This window comes from Cercospora kikuchii (genome assembly GCF_019650295.1).
Source record: "Cercospora kikuchii DNA, contig_00006, whole genome shotgun sequence".
In the NCBI taxonomy this organism is placed as follows: domain Eukaryota; kingdom Fungi; phylum Ascomycota; class Dothideomycetes; order Mycosphaerellales; family Mycosphaerellaceae; genus Cercospora; species Cercospora kikuchii.
This window is the reverse complement of record NW_025408587.1, coordinates 2,223,733-2,236,274: the sequence shown is the minus strand read 5'-3', so window position 1 is coordinate 2,236,274 and position 12,542 is coordinate 2,223,733. Positions and strand designations below refer to the sequence as shown.

The window sequence follows — 12,542 nt, the reverse complement described above, 5'->3', positions numbered from 1 at the left end:
TTGCTGGGAAAGGAACTTTCGTTGTTGGGATTTCTTGGGAGTGAAGTGTGAGTCACGACGCCGGAACGTGGACATGTGACCTGGCTTGGCGGGCGAGGGCTTCGCCACTGCTAGGCAGTCGAGAGATTTGTCTTGCGACGACCACGCCACGCATCGACTTGCTTCTCTAGGAAGGAGATGTTCAAGAACAAAAGTACGAAACTGTCACAGAGCGTTTGCACAGCACAAGCATGAATCATAAGCGAGCAGATCTGACAAACTTGGAGTCAAGATTGACTCTGCAAGCATCAAGTTGTCACTCAATAGGAGGTACATCACTGTATCATAGGCTTCTTCAAAGACACGGGTATCCCGTCGGACATGATTCTTCTGTCGTGTTCGCATCAATTCAAATGTCGATCAGCACTCGAATTCAATCTTGCTTCATCTGCTCAATTGTGCCAGAGTCCATGTCCTTCGCAAGCCGTTCGCAGATCCGCTCTGAACATACAAATACAAGGGAGCCTCGCAATCGCCAGTTCTGGCCCTGGTCATCCCTGTCATGGAAGCTTGAAAGGGGAATATTATGTCCAAACGTGGAATTCTGGGCAGATCCAATTGGGGCTCCGGATCGTTGATTGTGTTGGCGGTCATTCATCTCGTCTATAAGGGATCAGGCAGAGACGGCGTATACGGCTGCGTATATGATGACGTCTGGCATCTGTGTTCCGGACACGGAATCGGAGCTTCCTTTGGCTTGCGTGTCTGCGGGTGCGTTTGCGGTGGCGCCAGCGCCTGCGTTTGTGCCTGTGCCTGTCCCTGTGCCTGTGCCTTCTTTCGTGCCAGCGGTCGTGCCAGCGTTCGTGCCCTGAGATGCGTCTGGCTTCTCATCTTTATTATCGTAGGACACCACAGATGAATTAACGGTGGCCTTGCTGAAGGTCGTCATTCGATCGTAAGGAGGCTCGCCGATACTTCACGAGTTAGCCAATGAATACCCTCCGAGCGATTTGGTCAGACCAACCTGTGATCCTTGAATCGATCCTGAATGGCGATAACGAAATTGGTAGCATCCGTCCAGCTGTCAATGTAGAAGGTTACCGATTGTGACTTTTCACACCGAAGCTGCAAAGCGAATCAATTGCATGTTCAGCATTTGTGTGCGCTCGATATCACCTACAGCCTTTCCGCTAACAGGCCAGTCCTTCTTGACGGAGTTCCATTCTCCTCTGCAAACCGCAATACTCTTTGCCGCCAGCGGCTCTGGGTTCTTTACGTTGAATTGCAGTAATGTATTCCCTGTAGCAGAGCTGTTGACGACCAGTTGGCTGATCTCCAAATTCGGATTATCAGCCATATTTGTGAGCGAAGCTGGAACTGCTGCAACGGCTGACGCTAGAAGCGCGATGGCTGTTGCGGCGGCCGAGAAGAGCATCGTTGCGGAATCGGCGACGTTATTGTGGCTTGTTGTGACGCTCGGCGACGGCGGCTATTTCTGAAGTAGATCCACTCAGTTGAAAGGAGGAAATGTGATACCTGCTTGTAAACGAGTGGCAATCTGTTGCAGGATATAGATTATTAGATCAGTGACACTGAAGACAGCAATGGTCGCTGTGATGAGAATTGGAGATGGAAGTAAGAGTTAGCACGGGCAGGTCTAGACAGGACCAACTGCACGTCTTTGAACACACGTGGAGAGTTGGACCAGGTCATCGAAAAGGCTCGCATTGGCTCATGGCAGGGAACATTGCAATGCAGAGTGTCCCTCTGGACGAGTAAACGGCTTTGAGTGCCGTACAGAGATTGCGCATCGCGTGTTGCTGCGAGTAGCCTGTAACAGCAACGAAAGTGTATGGACATGAGGGGGTTCTTCATTGGTTGGTTCCTGGAAGGGTCTACTTGGATATTGCCAGGTATCTGTGGAGTATCTCCCTGGGAAAGAACGATCTTCAGAATTGTCGCGGGCGGGCAGTCTGGCAGGTGGGCAGAGAAGGCAGTCTTCGGGCTGTTCTCGCACCGCTGATACAGCAGCCTGCGTGTTGATTGCCAGCGGGGTGATCCACGACATCAGACCGCGAATCTGATGTGTACATTTCGTCAGCGCAGGGCTCTCCTTTGAAACGGCCAGGAGATGCAGCTTGGCATGACGAGCTGAGCCGAGCGCTGATTCAAATACGGCGCCGAGTTGGGGCCCTGGGGCGTGCCAAATGAGGACGTGTCATTTCCGTGATGATGAGCTGGTGCTTGTGCGTGAGCGTTCAGGAGTTGAGGGGCGGATCTAATCTGGTGCCATGAGGGCTATATTTGGCCCCGGTCAGAAACCGCAAAACCGCGGGCCTGTCACGGCATGCACCGCCCACCTGCATGCATGCATGCTGCATGCGAGGCTGTTTGCGCCTGCGGACGACGCGCATGAGGGCGACTCCATATAATAAGCGCGAGCGCTCCTCCGCGCGGTCACATCGCCGTGAGCGCAGCTGGGTCACGTCGGCGCGGCGGCCGCTCGTTGGGCAGCGCGGTGATCAGTTGCAGTCGCAGTTGCAGGTCTTGGGTGGCAGTGGTGGAGGCCAGCCGAGCGCGCCGGAGATGGAACCAGTGACCACGCCAGCAGGCCATGGCCGCAGCGGATGACATGCTTTGGGTGCGCGCAAGTAGCTCAACTTCCACCGTCCTGTAGACACGCGCTCGCCGTGCTGTGCTTTCCGCTGCCACTGTTGCAACACCGTCCGTCACTCGCATTCGCAGCCGCCGCATCGCATCGCTGTCTCCTCCGCCCTTCTGCTCGGCGCGGTCCGCCAGCGTTACGCGAGCTCCACCACCCCCCATCCGCATACCGACCGCCCGGCACGCACGCATTGGACTGGCAGCAGAGACAGAGCACCGCGACGGGAGACGGAGACGGGGTTGGATATGCGGAAGTCGCTGCGAGCAGCGCTCTCGTCGAACAACAAGACGGGCTTCGACCATCCCGGTGCGTACTAGGCCTATATCTCTTCCTCTACGATCGTCGAGAGCTGCTGCAGCGTTGTCACAACGGGCCCCGCCGGCCAGGACAGCATGGCACAGCTCGACAGCTCGATGGGATGGGACGGAACACACGGCGGCGGTCGTGCCACAAACACACCCGTCTCTTCATGCTGTCCGCTGCCTCTGCGTGTTTCAGCTGGCTGTTCCGCCGCCGTGTCTGCTGCCGCTCCCACACGACACATCCCTGCCGCTGCGCTCTCCCGCCATCCTGGCTATTGGCTGGCGCGCTGCTACACTTGAGCGCGGATAGACTCTCTGCAGTTCGTATGCTAACACTCAATCGATCGTGCAAAAGATCTGCCCTTTGCTCCTCGCAGCCAAGACGCCCCGCGTGACAGCGAGCAGCGCTACCACCACGGCCGATCGAGTGCCGCTCCCGCGCTGGATAGGAGAGCCAGCACGCAGAACATCATCTCGACAGCAGGGAAGAACGCTCGGCACGATCCTTTAGCGGTGCGGTTCTAATATTGGCCACAGATCGCCGCACCTCGTCGCCGCCGACCAGCGAACTCGCGCACCCCTCACCGCAGCCCGGCTCTGGTGTCCTGCGCTCCCAGACGGTGCGAAGAGCGGGCGATACCAGCAGCACTGCTAGCTACAGCACGAGTGCCCAGTCGCTCCATTCGCTACACGCCGCGAACTACCCGGCCACCATTTCCGAGATAGACCCGCCGCATCCCTCCGCGCTGCGCAGCGACGACGCCAGCAACTCCCTCTCCTCCAACAGCCCCTCGCCATTGCTGCCCATGAGCGCGCACGCCGGCGGCGCACCGGGCAAGACTTCCTCCGACTCTGGCAACACTCCCGCCGCCCTGGATCGCTGGTCGCAACGCCGGCTGCAGCGGCTGAATACCGAGCAGGGCTTCCGCGAGCAGCGGCAGGGTGGGCAGAGTGTGCTCAGTCCACCTGCCACCGCCCACTCCCACGAGCATCAGCCCTATATACAGCAGCCGGGTGGCCTCTCGCACTACGGCACCTCTGATGCTCAGCCCCCGCAATCCCTGCACCAGCCGCAGCAGCAACATCAAGGCGCCTACCAGACGTCACGTAGTGGTTCCGTAACCGCTCCCAATGTAGGCCTCGCTATCCAAACCCCGAGCACATCATGGAACGCTCCGCTGAAATCGCCTGCTTTGCAGAACCCGCCCCCGACGCATTCACAGCAGCAAGAATACTCGCCGCCGGAGAACCACTCGCATTACGTCGCCGACAACACCATCCGCCCCGCCTTGAACCCAGCGCGCAGCTATTCGGGGCAGACCGACGACTCTTCGTCCATGTCGAATAATGGCTCCATGACGCAGACCAAGTCGGTGCGCAACGGCAATCGACAAAGTGTCCATGACATGAGGCCACGTGAGGGGTCGCACTCGACACAAGCAGGACAAATGGCCGCATTCAGCGCTGCCGTCGTGCCTCCGGGGAGTCAGGGCCAGCCGTACAAGGGCAGCGGTGGTCAGCCACAGCAGGTGCCGCCACAGCAACAGCAGCCTGAAGTCGGCCGGGCCACCCCGCAGCCTCTGGCCGTTGCCGATGAGATGAACGACGATGAAGTCTCGCAACTGGTCAAAGACCACAAAGAGCTTCGTGAGCAGCTTCCCACTATCACTTCACTCACTGCGTGCTGACAATCGAAATAGGCGAGAAATATACCAAGGTGAAGAAATACTACTTCGAAAAGGAGGATCAAGTCAAACAACTGCAGAACAGCCTCGCACATCAGCGATTAGCACAGTCGCGAACTTCACTTGACGATAGCGAGTACACAACGCGGTTCAATCGATTAGACGGCTTGGTGGCACAACTTGCATTCAGCATACGCAAGAGTTGGAAGAGCATACCGCAATGGCTCGTGGCGTCCGTGAACAAAGATGCAGTTGCGACAGGCAAGCAGGAGATGACTGCTGCCGGCAGAGCATTCATATCGAATTGGCTGGTGAGCGAAGTCTTCCAGAAGTACTTCCACCCGGATCTCGAGCCATCGCTTTCCGCGCAGCTCCGAAGCATCCAGGCGAACATCCGACGGCATGCTCCATTGGCACAGAGCACAGAAGAGGAAGAATACTTGACGTCAAAAGTAGTCAACTGGAGATTGGCAACGCTGGATGGACTGGCAGAGACGCTTCGATCTCCACAATGCCCGGAGAATCGACAACGCCTCACGGACTCTCTCAAGGATGGCCTTGTTTCTGCCCTCGCACAGCACCTGCAAGACCCTCCTCCTTCGGACTTGGAGGGCGGTGTCCACATGATCATCGAACTTGTGGTGAGCATCGCGATACATCTCCCACTCGAAAGCAGAGACGTCAACATTGAATACTTCCCGCCCGGCTACAGCATCTTGAACGATCAGATGAAGGTTGAATCCGGAATCCCACCCCTGGTCACTTCTGTGGCAGATGACCAGGCAGACCGTGCGAGCATGAAGAGCGCTGCGAGCGACGTGACAGACATGACCGACAGTAATCCTGACCAAAGCTCTGTCCGGCGTGAAAAGAGAAGTATGCTCAGTGCAATTACAGGAGGCAAGCCCAGATCGAGCAAGCACGCAGGTGCTTCGTCTGGTAGCCTTGGTCGTCCTGAAAGTGCTCAAGGTGGCAAGGAAGACTTGCCGCCACGCGTGCGCATGGCCGCAGGCATTAGTGTATCTGTGCGAGGACGTGCTATTCTTGTCAAAGCACCGGTTTTCAGCACGTGAGCCAATGCCAACCAAGCTTGCACTGGAATTGGAATCTCCCACGTGCGGGATTGAGCACTCACATATCAACGGCCAACCAATCGCTCTTTCGAGGATGCAAGGAGCAACCTCGTTTCTCTTAAGCTTCTCTACACACATTATACCGGATCATTTAAGACGAGCTCTTCGACAAGCCTGACTAGAGCACCAGACCAGATACCTTTTACTTCGTTGATGTGCCAGAAATCATCTGTCCGGAATTGCATGGAAGTGGAGTCGAATGAACCTGAGTTGGGCACCAAGAGATTAGATTGCGTGAGGCCGCCTTGGGAAAAGGCGTAAATGAGGACACAAAGTTGGGTGACTGTCGCACTTTCTCAAAAGCGAGCAGGCCGTGCATGGATCCTGCCTCCATTCCGTAGGCTACTGCATGTGTCCGAGCCGCGGAAGCGTGAGGCAAAGGTATATAGCCTTCAGCCGTTTGAGAGATTTGCAGAACGGCGGTGGCCGACTGGCCGCTTTTGCTTGGAAGGATTGTATAAGATGCAAAAAGAGAAAATAGCTTTCTAGCCGCGAACAGAACGGAAGCTCTTGATTTGGCCGCTACCTGGCTCATTTATCCATCTCACTCTATGTCTATATCTCAGAGACGCTGTCGAGGGTGAGATAGTCATTGATCATCACGCTTCGGCTTCACGAGACCTGCTGGCTCGGCTTCCTTCTTGAGTTCTTCCCAATCAGGTCGTGGAAGCTCAATGCCTTCGAGGACGCGTGCATAAGTGATGCCTCCGAGACGAGCAATGGGGCGAAGGACCTGAAAAACTCATCAGCCCAATCCACAAATGCATAAGTAAGAGAAAGCACAAAACTCACATTCGGATCAATCAAGTTCCTCTCCTCATTAATCGCATCCTCTCTCGCCCAAAACCTCACCCCTTCCACGACAGCCAACACGCCCGTTTTCTTCCCCGGCGTCGCCCGACTCTCAAATTCTTGCGTATTCATCAATTTCGCCTCCACAGAAAACACCGCCTCTTTAACTCGACTCGGTTTCACGACTTCTGTCTCTCCAGGCGTCAAACCCGTCAAAGCCCATTCTGAAACTCCATAAGGAGCGTTCACTGAAGTGGCATTTGCCGCTTCGAGGTAGTGTTCTGAGATGATGTTGATTGTACATTCTCCGCTTTCGACTAGATTGCGTAAGCTATCTTTTGCGCGATCCATTCCTCCTGCGTAGCCGATTATGAAAACTGGGGGGTCGTGGTTTACCATTTGGGTGTATGAGAAGGGGGCTAAGTTGGTGGAAGTTCCATCTTTCGAGCGCGTGGAAATGAAGCCTACGGGACGGGGGATGATGGCGCTAATAAGGAGTTTGTAGTTGAATGTGGCGGGACGTCCTTCTGCGTAGGGGTCGATGGATATGTGTTTCTTCTGGAGGGAGGCTCCGTTGTCGTTTGCGCCTTGGCCAGGTTTCCAATTGGGATTTTTGGTTTTGGTGTAGTGCCATTGGGTTTGGGTGTCGAAGTCTGGACGGGAGGCTTCGACTTCTTTGAAGTTTCCGTGGGGATTGCGTTGGACGGCTTTTTCGCTGTCGTACATGTTTTCGTGGGTAGCGGTGTCGTTCTTTTTCTGTTCGGGTTCGCCGGACATGGTTGTGGATTTTCTTTCTCAAGGTGTATGAGATCCTGGTGAAGCTTGTTGGTGGTTCTCGTGTCTGGTTGAATGCACGTGGTTTCGAGCGAGGTGTGTGCGGCCTGAATGAGGAAAGTCGAGTGCTTTTGTGTTGTGAAGTTGTTAAACACCTAGTCAGCCCTTAGCCAATATTGATGCGGCAATGAACTCGGCTGGTCACTTATTTGCTGTCATTTGGTAAGCTGCCATATCCCGCAATGGCAAACGTCATCGGCAAATGGAACTGTTTCCGCTAAGCTGGAAGCCGCGCCACGTAGCGCTGTGTCTACTCCGGAGGAAGTCACGACGCCAGCTGCGACTCTTGAACTCATGCATTGGATGCTATATGCATCTGGCTATATGCTTGAGGGATCGATTTTGCTGATATTACCTTGACAATTGTGGCACAAAGCAATGTACGGCACGATCGATGCAGACGCTTTCGAGGTCTTCTAGACCCCACACCTGAACCAACCACAGCAACCACAATAGCGGGGTCATGGGCTGGAGTCCAGTACCTGGTCCTTACCCAGCGGCCATGAAAATATGGCCTGACCATTTTGTTCGGCTGCTATCAGATACGACGTGCATTATTCTTATCGCTTGCTTGACAAGCCTAAACTTTCTTCATGGAGCGGGGAGATACTCTGCGTAGCAGTCACTCATTCGAGGAGCCACCAGACTTGTCAAACAAGATAGCCGACTTGGGAAAGCAGATGAACAACATGTCAACCGACTTCTCAACCTATTCGCTCGGAGATTTCAAGCTTCAAAATGGAGGCGTAATTCCTGATGCGAAGATAGCATACAAGACCTTTGGCGAGCCCGGAAGCCCGGCCATCGTCTATCCCACTTGGTATTCTGGCGCCATTGCAGACAACGAATGGTTGATCGGCAGCGACAAGACATTGAACCCAGCGGAATACTTTATCATCATTGTAGCCTTGTTTGGGAACGGCCAGTCCAGCAGTCCGAGCAACCGAAAGGACATTAGACCCTGGCCAGAAGTCACCTTCTATGACAACGTTCGTGCTCAGCATGAGTTAGTCACGAAGAAGCTCAATGTTAGCCATGCCCGAGCTGTCCTCGGGTGGTCCATGGGGGCTGGCCAGACGTACCAGTGGGCGACACAATTCCCAGACTTCATGGACTTGATCGTGCCATTCTGTGGATCGGCAAAGACTTCGCTGCACAACCAGTCGATGCTCGAGGGAGTCAAGGTAGCTGTCCTCGGAGGGAAAGGCATCGCTTCGGGAGGCGTCTGCAAGGGCGAGGCAACCATTAATCAGTATCGGGCCTGGAGCGACCATGAACGCATCGTAGGTCTGAAAGCGCTCGGAAGAGTGTACTCCGGCTGGGGATTTAGTCAGGCCTTCTATCGCGCAAAGCTGTATGAGAGCGCGCTCGGATTCAAGGACATCGAAGACTTCATGGTCAACTTCTGGGAGGAATGGGCCTTGTCCAAAGATCCTGACAATATGGTCGCCATGCTTTATACATGGCAGGCTGGTGACTGTTCCAAGCAGGACCCTTACAATGGTGAGATTTTTGCGAGTGACGCCTACTTTTGCGGCATGACTGATCCATCTCAGGCGATTTCGATGCAGCTATGAAAGGTATCAAGGCGAAAGCTCTTGTGCTGCCAGGCAGAACTGATCTTTACTTCCGTAAGACGTGCCGTGTGACCATGTCGAGGAGTGCCACGCTAACTTGCACACAGCTCCCGAGGACAGTGAAGATGAAGTCGCACGTATGAGGCCCGGCGTCGGGAAGTGCGTCCCATTCGAGAGCATATGGGGTCATTGGGCCGGCGGACCTGGGCAGTCAGTTGAGGACGTGAAGTGGCTGGATCAGCAGTTGCGCGACTTCTTTGCCTCGAACTGAGCTTCGATCGCGTTGACGAGCAATTCTACCTTGCGAATGGCAGCACATATTACCGTCTGGTCTTCCTGTGTTCTCCGCGGTCTCACCTGCGATTTTAGCTCACTTCCGCCGCGAAGAACGTTGTTGGTGCCGAATCGTATGTCGATCGCGTTCGAGCAGCGCGTCGCGCGTCTCGGTGAACATGGGCGCATCTTTTCGTGTCGTGCGCCGTGTCATGTCCATTTGCCACATGATGTTGTGCGAGTCGCGTGTGTCGGGTAACGGTGGCTGAAAAGTGAAGGGCTGGCTGGCGTTGGACCAGGGTCTGCAGCCGGCAGCCGGATCTGCGCTAACGTTCGAACGTCTGCCTTTCACGCGCACTTGCCGTTCATCTTCGTCCATCCACTCCGACCGACCTTCAACGCGATTGTGCGGCAGCGCGCACTCACCGTCGGTCTGATCGCGTTCGTATCTATATCTCGCCCTGTCGCCGTCTCCGATTCTGTCCTTTGGCCCAGCGACTTCCTCGAGAATTCGCGACGCATGCTCCGATGAAACCTTGAGCCGCGCAGACCAACACTTCCGACTCCTCCTAGTCACCTTCATCGCCGCGCAACACCACGAACACCATGGCGGAACAGACCGCCCAGTATCTGGGCGTTAGTGCGCCGCTATCCACCGATCTTCCAAAGCCCCGCGACAATGAATTGAACGACATGTTGATGGCCGAGTTGAAGGCGCAGAACAACTTCGAGTCGCAGGAAGGATCGGAGAAGAGGTTGGTGACACAAGACATACAATGGCGAACGAGGGATAAAGAGCTGACAATCCGCGCAGGAAAAAGGTCCTCGGTCTTCTGCAACAGCTGGCTGTCGAGCTCGTGCAAGAGGCTGGCAAGAAGAAAGGCCTCAATCCGGAGCTACTCAAGGAGGCCGGTGGTAAGGTCTCTGCTTATGGCAGTTACCAATTGGGCGTTTTCGGTCCTGGCTCGGATATTGACACGCTCATGGTTGGGCCAAAGCATGTTTCGAGAGACGACTTTTTCGAACTCATGCCAGGCATGATCCGCAAACGTGTTCCACCCGAGCAACTCACCGAGCTCGTGCCTGTACCTGGTATCGCAGTGCCCATCATAAAGACCGAAATCGACGGCATCTCCATCGATCTCATTTGGTGCACCCTGCACAAGGACAAAGTCCCTGTGGGCCTTTCCCTGGATGATACAGAACTGCTTCGAGGTCTGAGCGAGACCGATCTCAAGTGCATCAACGGAACTCGAGTTACAAACAAAATTTTGTCTCTGGTACCACAAACACGAGTCTTTCGCGTGGCTGTTCGCGCCATCAAGATATGGGCACAGAAGCGTGGTCTCTATGGCAATGTCTACGGTTACCCAGGTGGTGTCGCTTATGCCATGATGGTGGCACGAGTCTGTCAGCTATACCCCAAGGCAGCCGCCTCGTCGATTGTCGCCAAGTTCTTCTGGGTCGTCAAGAGCTGGCAGTGGCCATCGCCAATATACCTGCAGGCGCGCGAGAAAGGACCCTCGCTCAATCAGCAGGAGTGGGACCCCAACAAGAACTTCCGTGACAAACGACATCTGATGCCCGTGATCACACCAGCATACCCTGTCATGAATGCCACCCACACTATCACGCGGTCTACCAAGACTGTCATTCTTCGCGAGCTCAACCGAGGTCACGAGATCATGACTGAAGTCTACGCGGGCAAGAAGCAGTGGCGCGACCTTTTCGTGAAGCATGAGTTCTTCACCTCGGCATACCAGCACTACATCGTCGTCGTGACTGCATCCAAGACCAAGGAAGAGCAGCAGGCGTGGTCTGGTCTGGTCACATCGCGGCTTCGCTACAAGTTGGTTGAAGGTATCGAGGACAGCGCGGACAAAGTCAAGCTTGTGCAGCCTTTCAACAAGGGCATCGAGCGACATCATAAGTGCAAAGATGAAGAAGAAGTTGAAAAAGTGCTAGGTGGCGGTCTCGAAGGCCTGGTTGACAAGACCACTACGACCGAAGAGACCGCAGACGTAAAGCAGCGGGCCGCCGCTGAGGGAGATGCTGACGTCGTGAACGGGCTGAACTCGTCCAGCGAGGAAGGCGAGAAGAAAGAAGACAGCAAACTGGAGCTTTGGACCACCACTTTCTATCTCGGTATTGAGCTCAACAAAGGTCGGATTCTCATAGCTATGAGTGGCACGTCTTTGGCTAACCCGTTCGGCAGGCGAGAAGAACCTCGACATTTCTTATTCGGTTAATGACTTCAAAACAAATGTGACGTCCTGGCCTGGGTACAATCCAGACGTGCATTCGGTACAGATCAAGTATCATCGAGAGTATGTTTGCGGCATCCCAAGACTTCGAACCCTACTGACGCTGCTGCAGCTATCAGCTCCCACCGGACCTCTTCGAAGCGGGCGAGACACGACCCGTCAAGAAGAAGAAGGGCAAGAAAGAGCCTCTCGAGAAGAAGCGGAGCTTTACAAATGCAGGCTTGGACGTGAGTGACCAGGATGCACGCTCTGCTAAGAGACTGGCTGGGCCTGTCACCAGTGTACGTGGATGACGAGCTCACTGAGCTGATTCTCGATCTTAGGAGAACCACAATCCTGCTAAGCGCCGTCAGTCTGCGTCTGTAAACGGAAGTGGTACACCAATCGCCAATGGAGCTGCTGGATGAACAACGGGTGGGAGTCTTTCTGCATCTCTGCCGAGATGCAGCAGCATACATTTGATCTAACATAATTAGTCAGTGCGGCATTCTCGCCAGACGAGAGGCAGCTACGCAGGAACTCGCTACTACACCGATCGGCGACGAGTCGCGACACCGAATCCCGCTCACTACTTGAGCCGCTTGGACATACGCAAAGCGCAGCGACGATTCAACGAAACAGAACGGCCTGGACGGCATAGGAGCACTCCGCGAAAAGTATGAGCGAGGTAAAGTATTCCTCTCCCAAGCTATTGGCGAGAAGTTGGACAGGAACAAGAAAATGATAAAAATTGAGAGAGTAGGGGGCGAGCGATCGAATCAGACTGCGGACAGATGACAACGACGCGACTAATCAAGTTGATGAAAACGGAATAATGGAGAATTCAGATTGCTGCTCGCGACTCGCGCTAGAGTGTTACCTCGAGTATGTAGTTCTGGAATCGAAGTCCATTCACGAGGTCTACGGATCTCAAATTGAAAGTAACTCGATTGATCTCTTATTGTTCTCATGTCAAGAACGACAGAGTAAGCGAGGGTGACGTTCTTTTTGTTCGTACAACAGCCGACGCCACCAACTGTACCGAATTCGGAGAACGAC

General features: G+C 54.7%; 5 protein-coding genes across 5 annotated transcripts; 3 read left to right on the top strand and 2 right to left on the bottom strand.

Annotated features, from left to right (window-relative positions):
- Positions 1-652: 652 nt before the first annotated feature.
- CKM354_000979900 (uncharacterized protein) lies at positions 653-1,414 on the bottom strand (the record flags this gene model as incomplete). The annotated part of the gene is made up of 3 exons (XM_044805233.1): positions 653-953; positions 1,004-1,104; positions 1,160-1,414. 3 exons carry the CDS (start codon positions 1,412-1,414, stop codon positions 653-655), a joined length of 657 nt encoding a protein of 218 aa, XP_044661168.1.
- A 2,338-nt stretch (positions 1,415-3,752) lies between these two features.
- On the top strand, positions 3,753-5,704 carry CKM354_000979800 (uncharacterized protein; the record flags this gene model as incomplete). The annotated part of the gene is made up of 4 exons (XM_044805232.1): positions 3,753-4,079; positions 4,146-4,593; positions 4,647-5,468; positions 5,529-5,704. 4 exons carry the CDS (start codon positions 3,753-3,755, stop codon positions 5,702-5,704), a joined length of 1,773 nt encoding a protein of 590 aa, XP_044661167.1.
- A 649-nt stretch (positions 5,705-6,353) lies between these two features.
- CKM354_000979700 (uncharacterized protein) lies at positions 6,354-7,333 on the bottom strand (the record flags this gene model as incomplete). The annotated part of the gene is made up of 2 exons (XM_044805231.1): positions 6,354-6,497; positions 6,557-7,333. The coding sequence occupies 2 exons, from the start codon at positions 7,331-7,333 to the stop codon at positions 6,354-6,356; spliced, it is 921 nt and encodes a 306-aa protein (XP_044661166.1).
- A 650-nt stretch (positions 7,334-7,983) lies between these two features.
- Positions 7,984-9,238, top strand: CKM354_000979600 (uncharacterized protein; the record flags this gene model as incomplete). Its single annotated transcript, XM_044805230.1, has 3 exons — positions 7,984-8,893; positions 8,947-9,021; positions 9,075-9,238. 3 exons carry the CDS (start codon positions 7,984-7,986, stop codon positions 9,236-9,238), a joined length of 1,149 nt encoding a protein of 382 aa, XP_044661165.1.
- A 608-nt stretch (positions 9,239-9,846) lies between these two features.
- CKM354_000979500 (polynucleotide adenylyltransferase PAP1) lies at positions 9,847-11,911 on the top strand (the record flags this gene model as incomplete). Its single annotated transcript, XM_044805229.1, has 5 exons — positions 9,847-9,995; positions 10,055-11,403; positions 11,456-11,567; positions 11,617-11,731; positions 11,828-11,911. 5 exons carry the CDS (start codon positions 9,847-9,849, stop codon positions 11,909-11,911), a joined length of 1,809 nt encoding a protein of 602 aa, XP_044661164.1.
- Between the last annotated feature and the right edge of the window lie 631 nt (positions 11,912-12,542).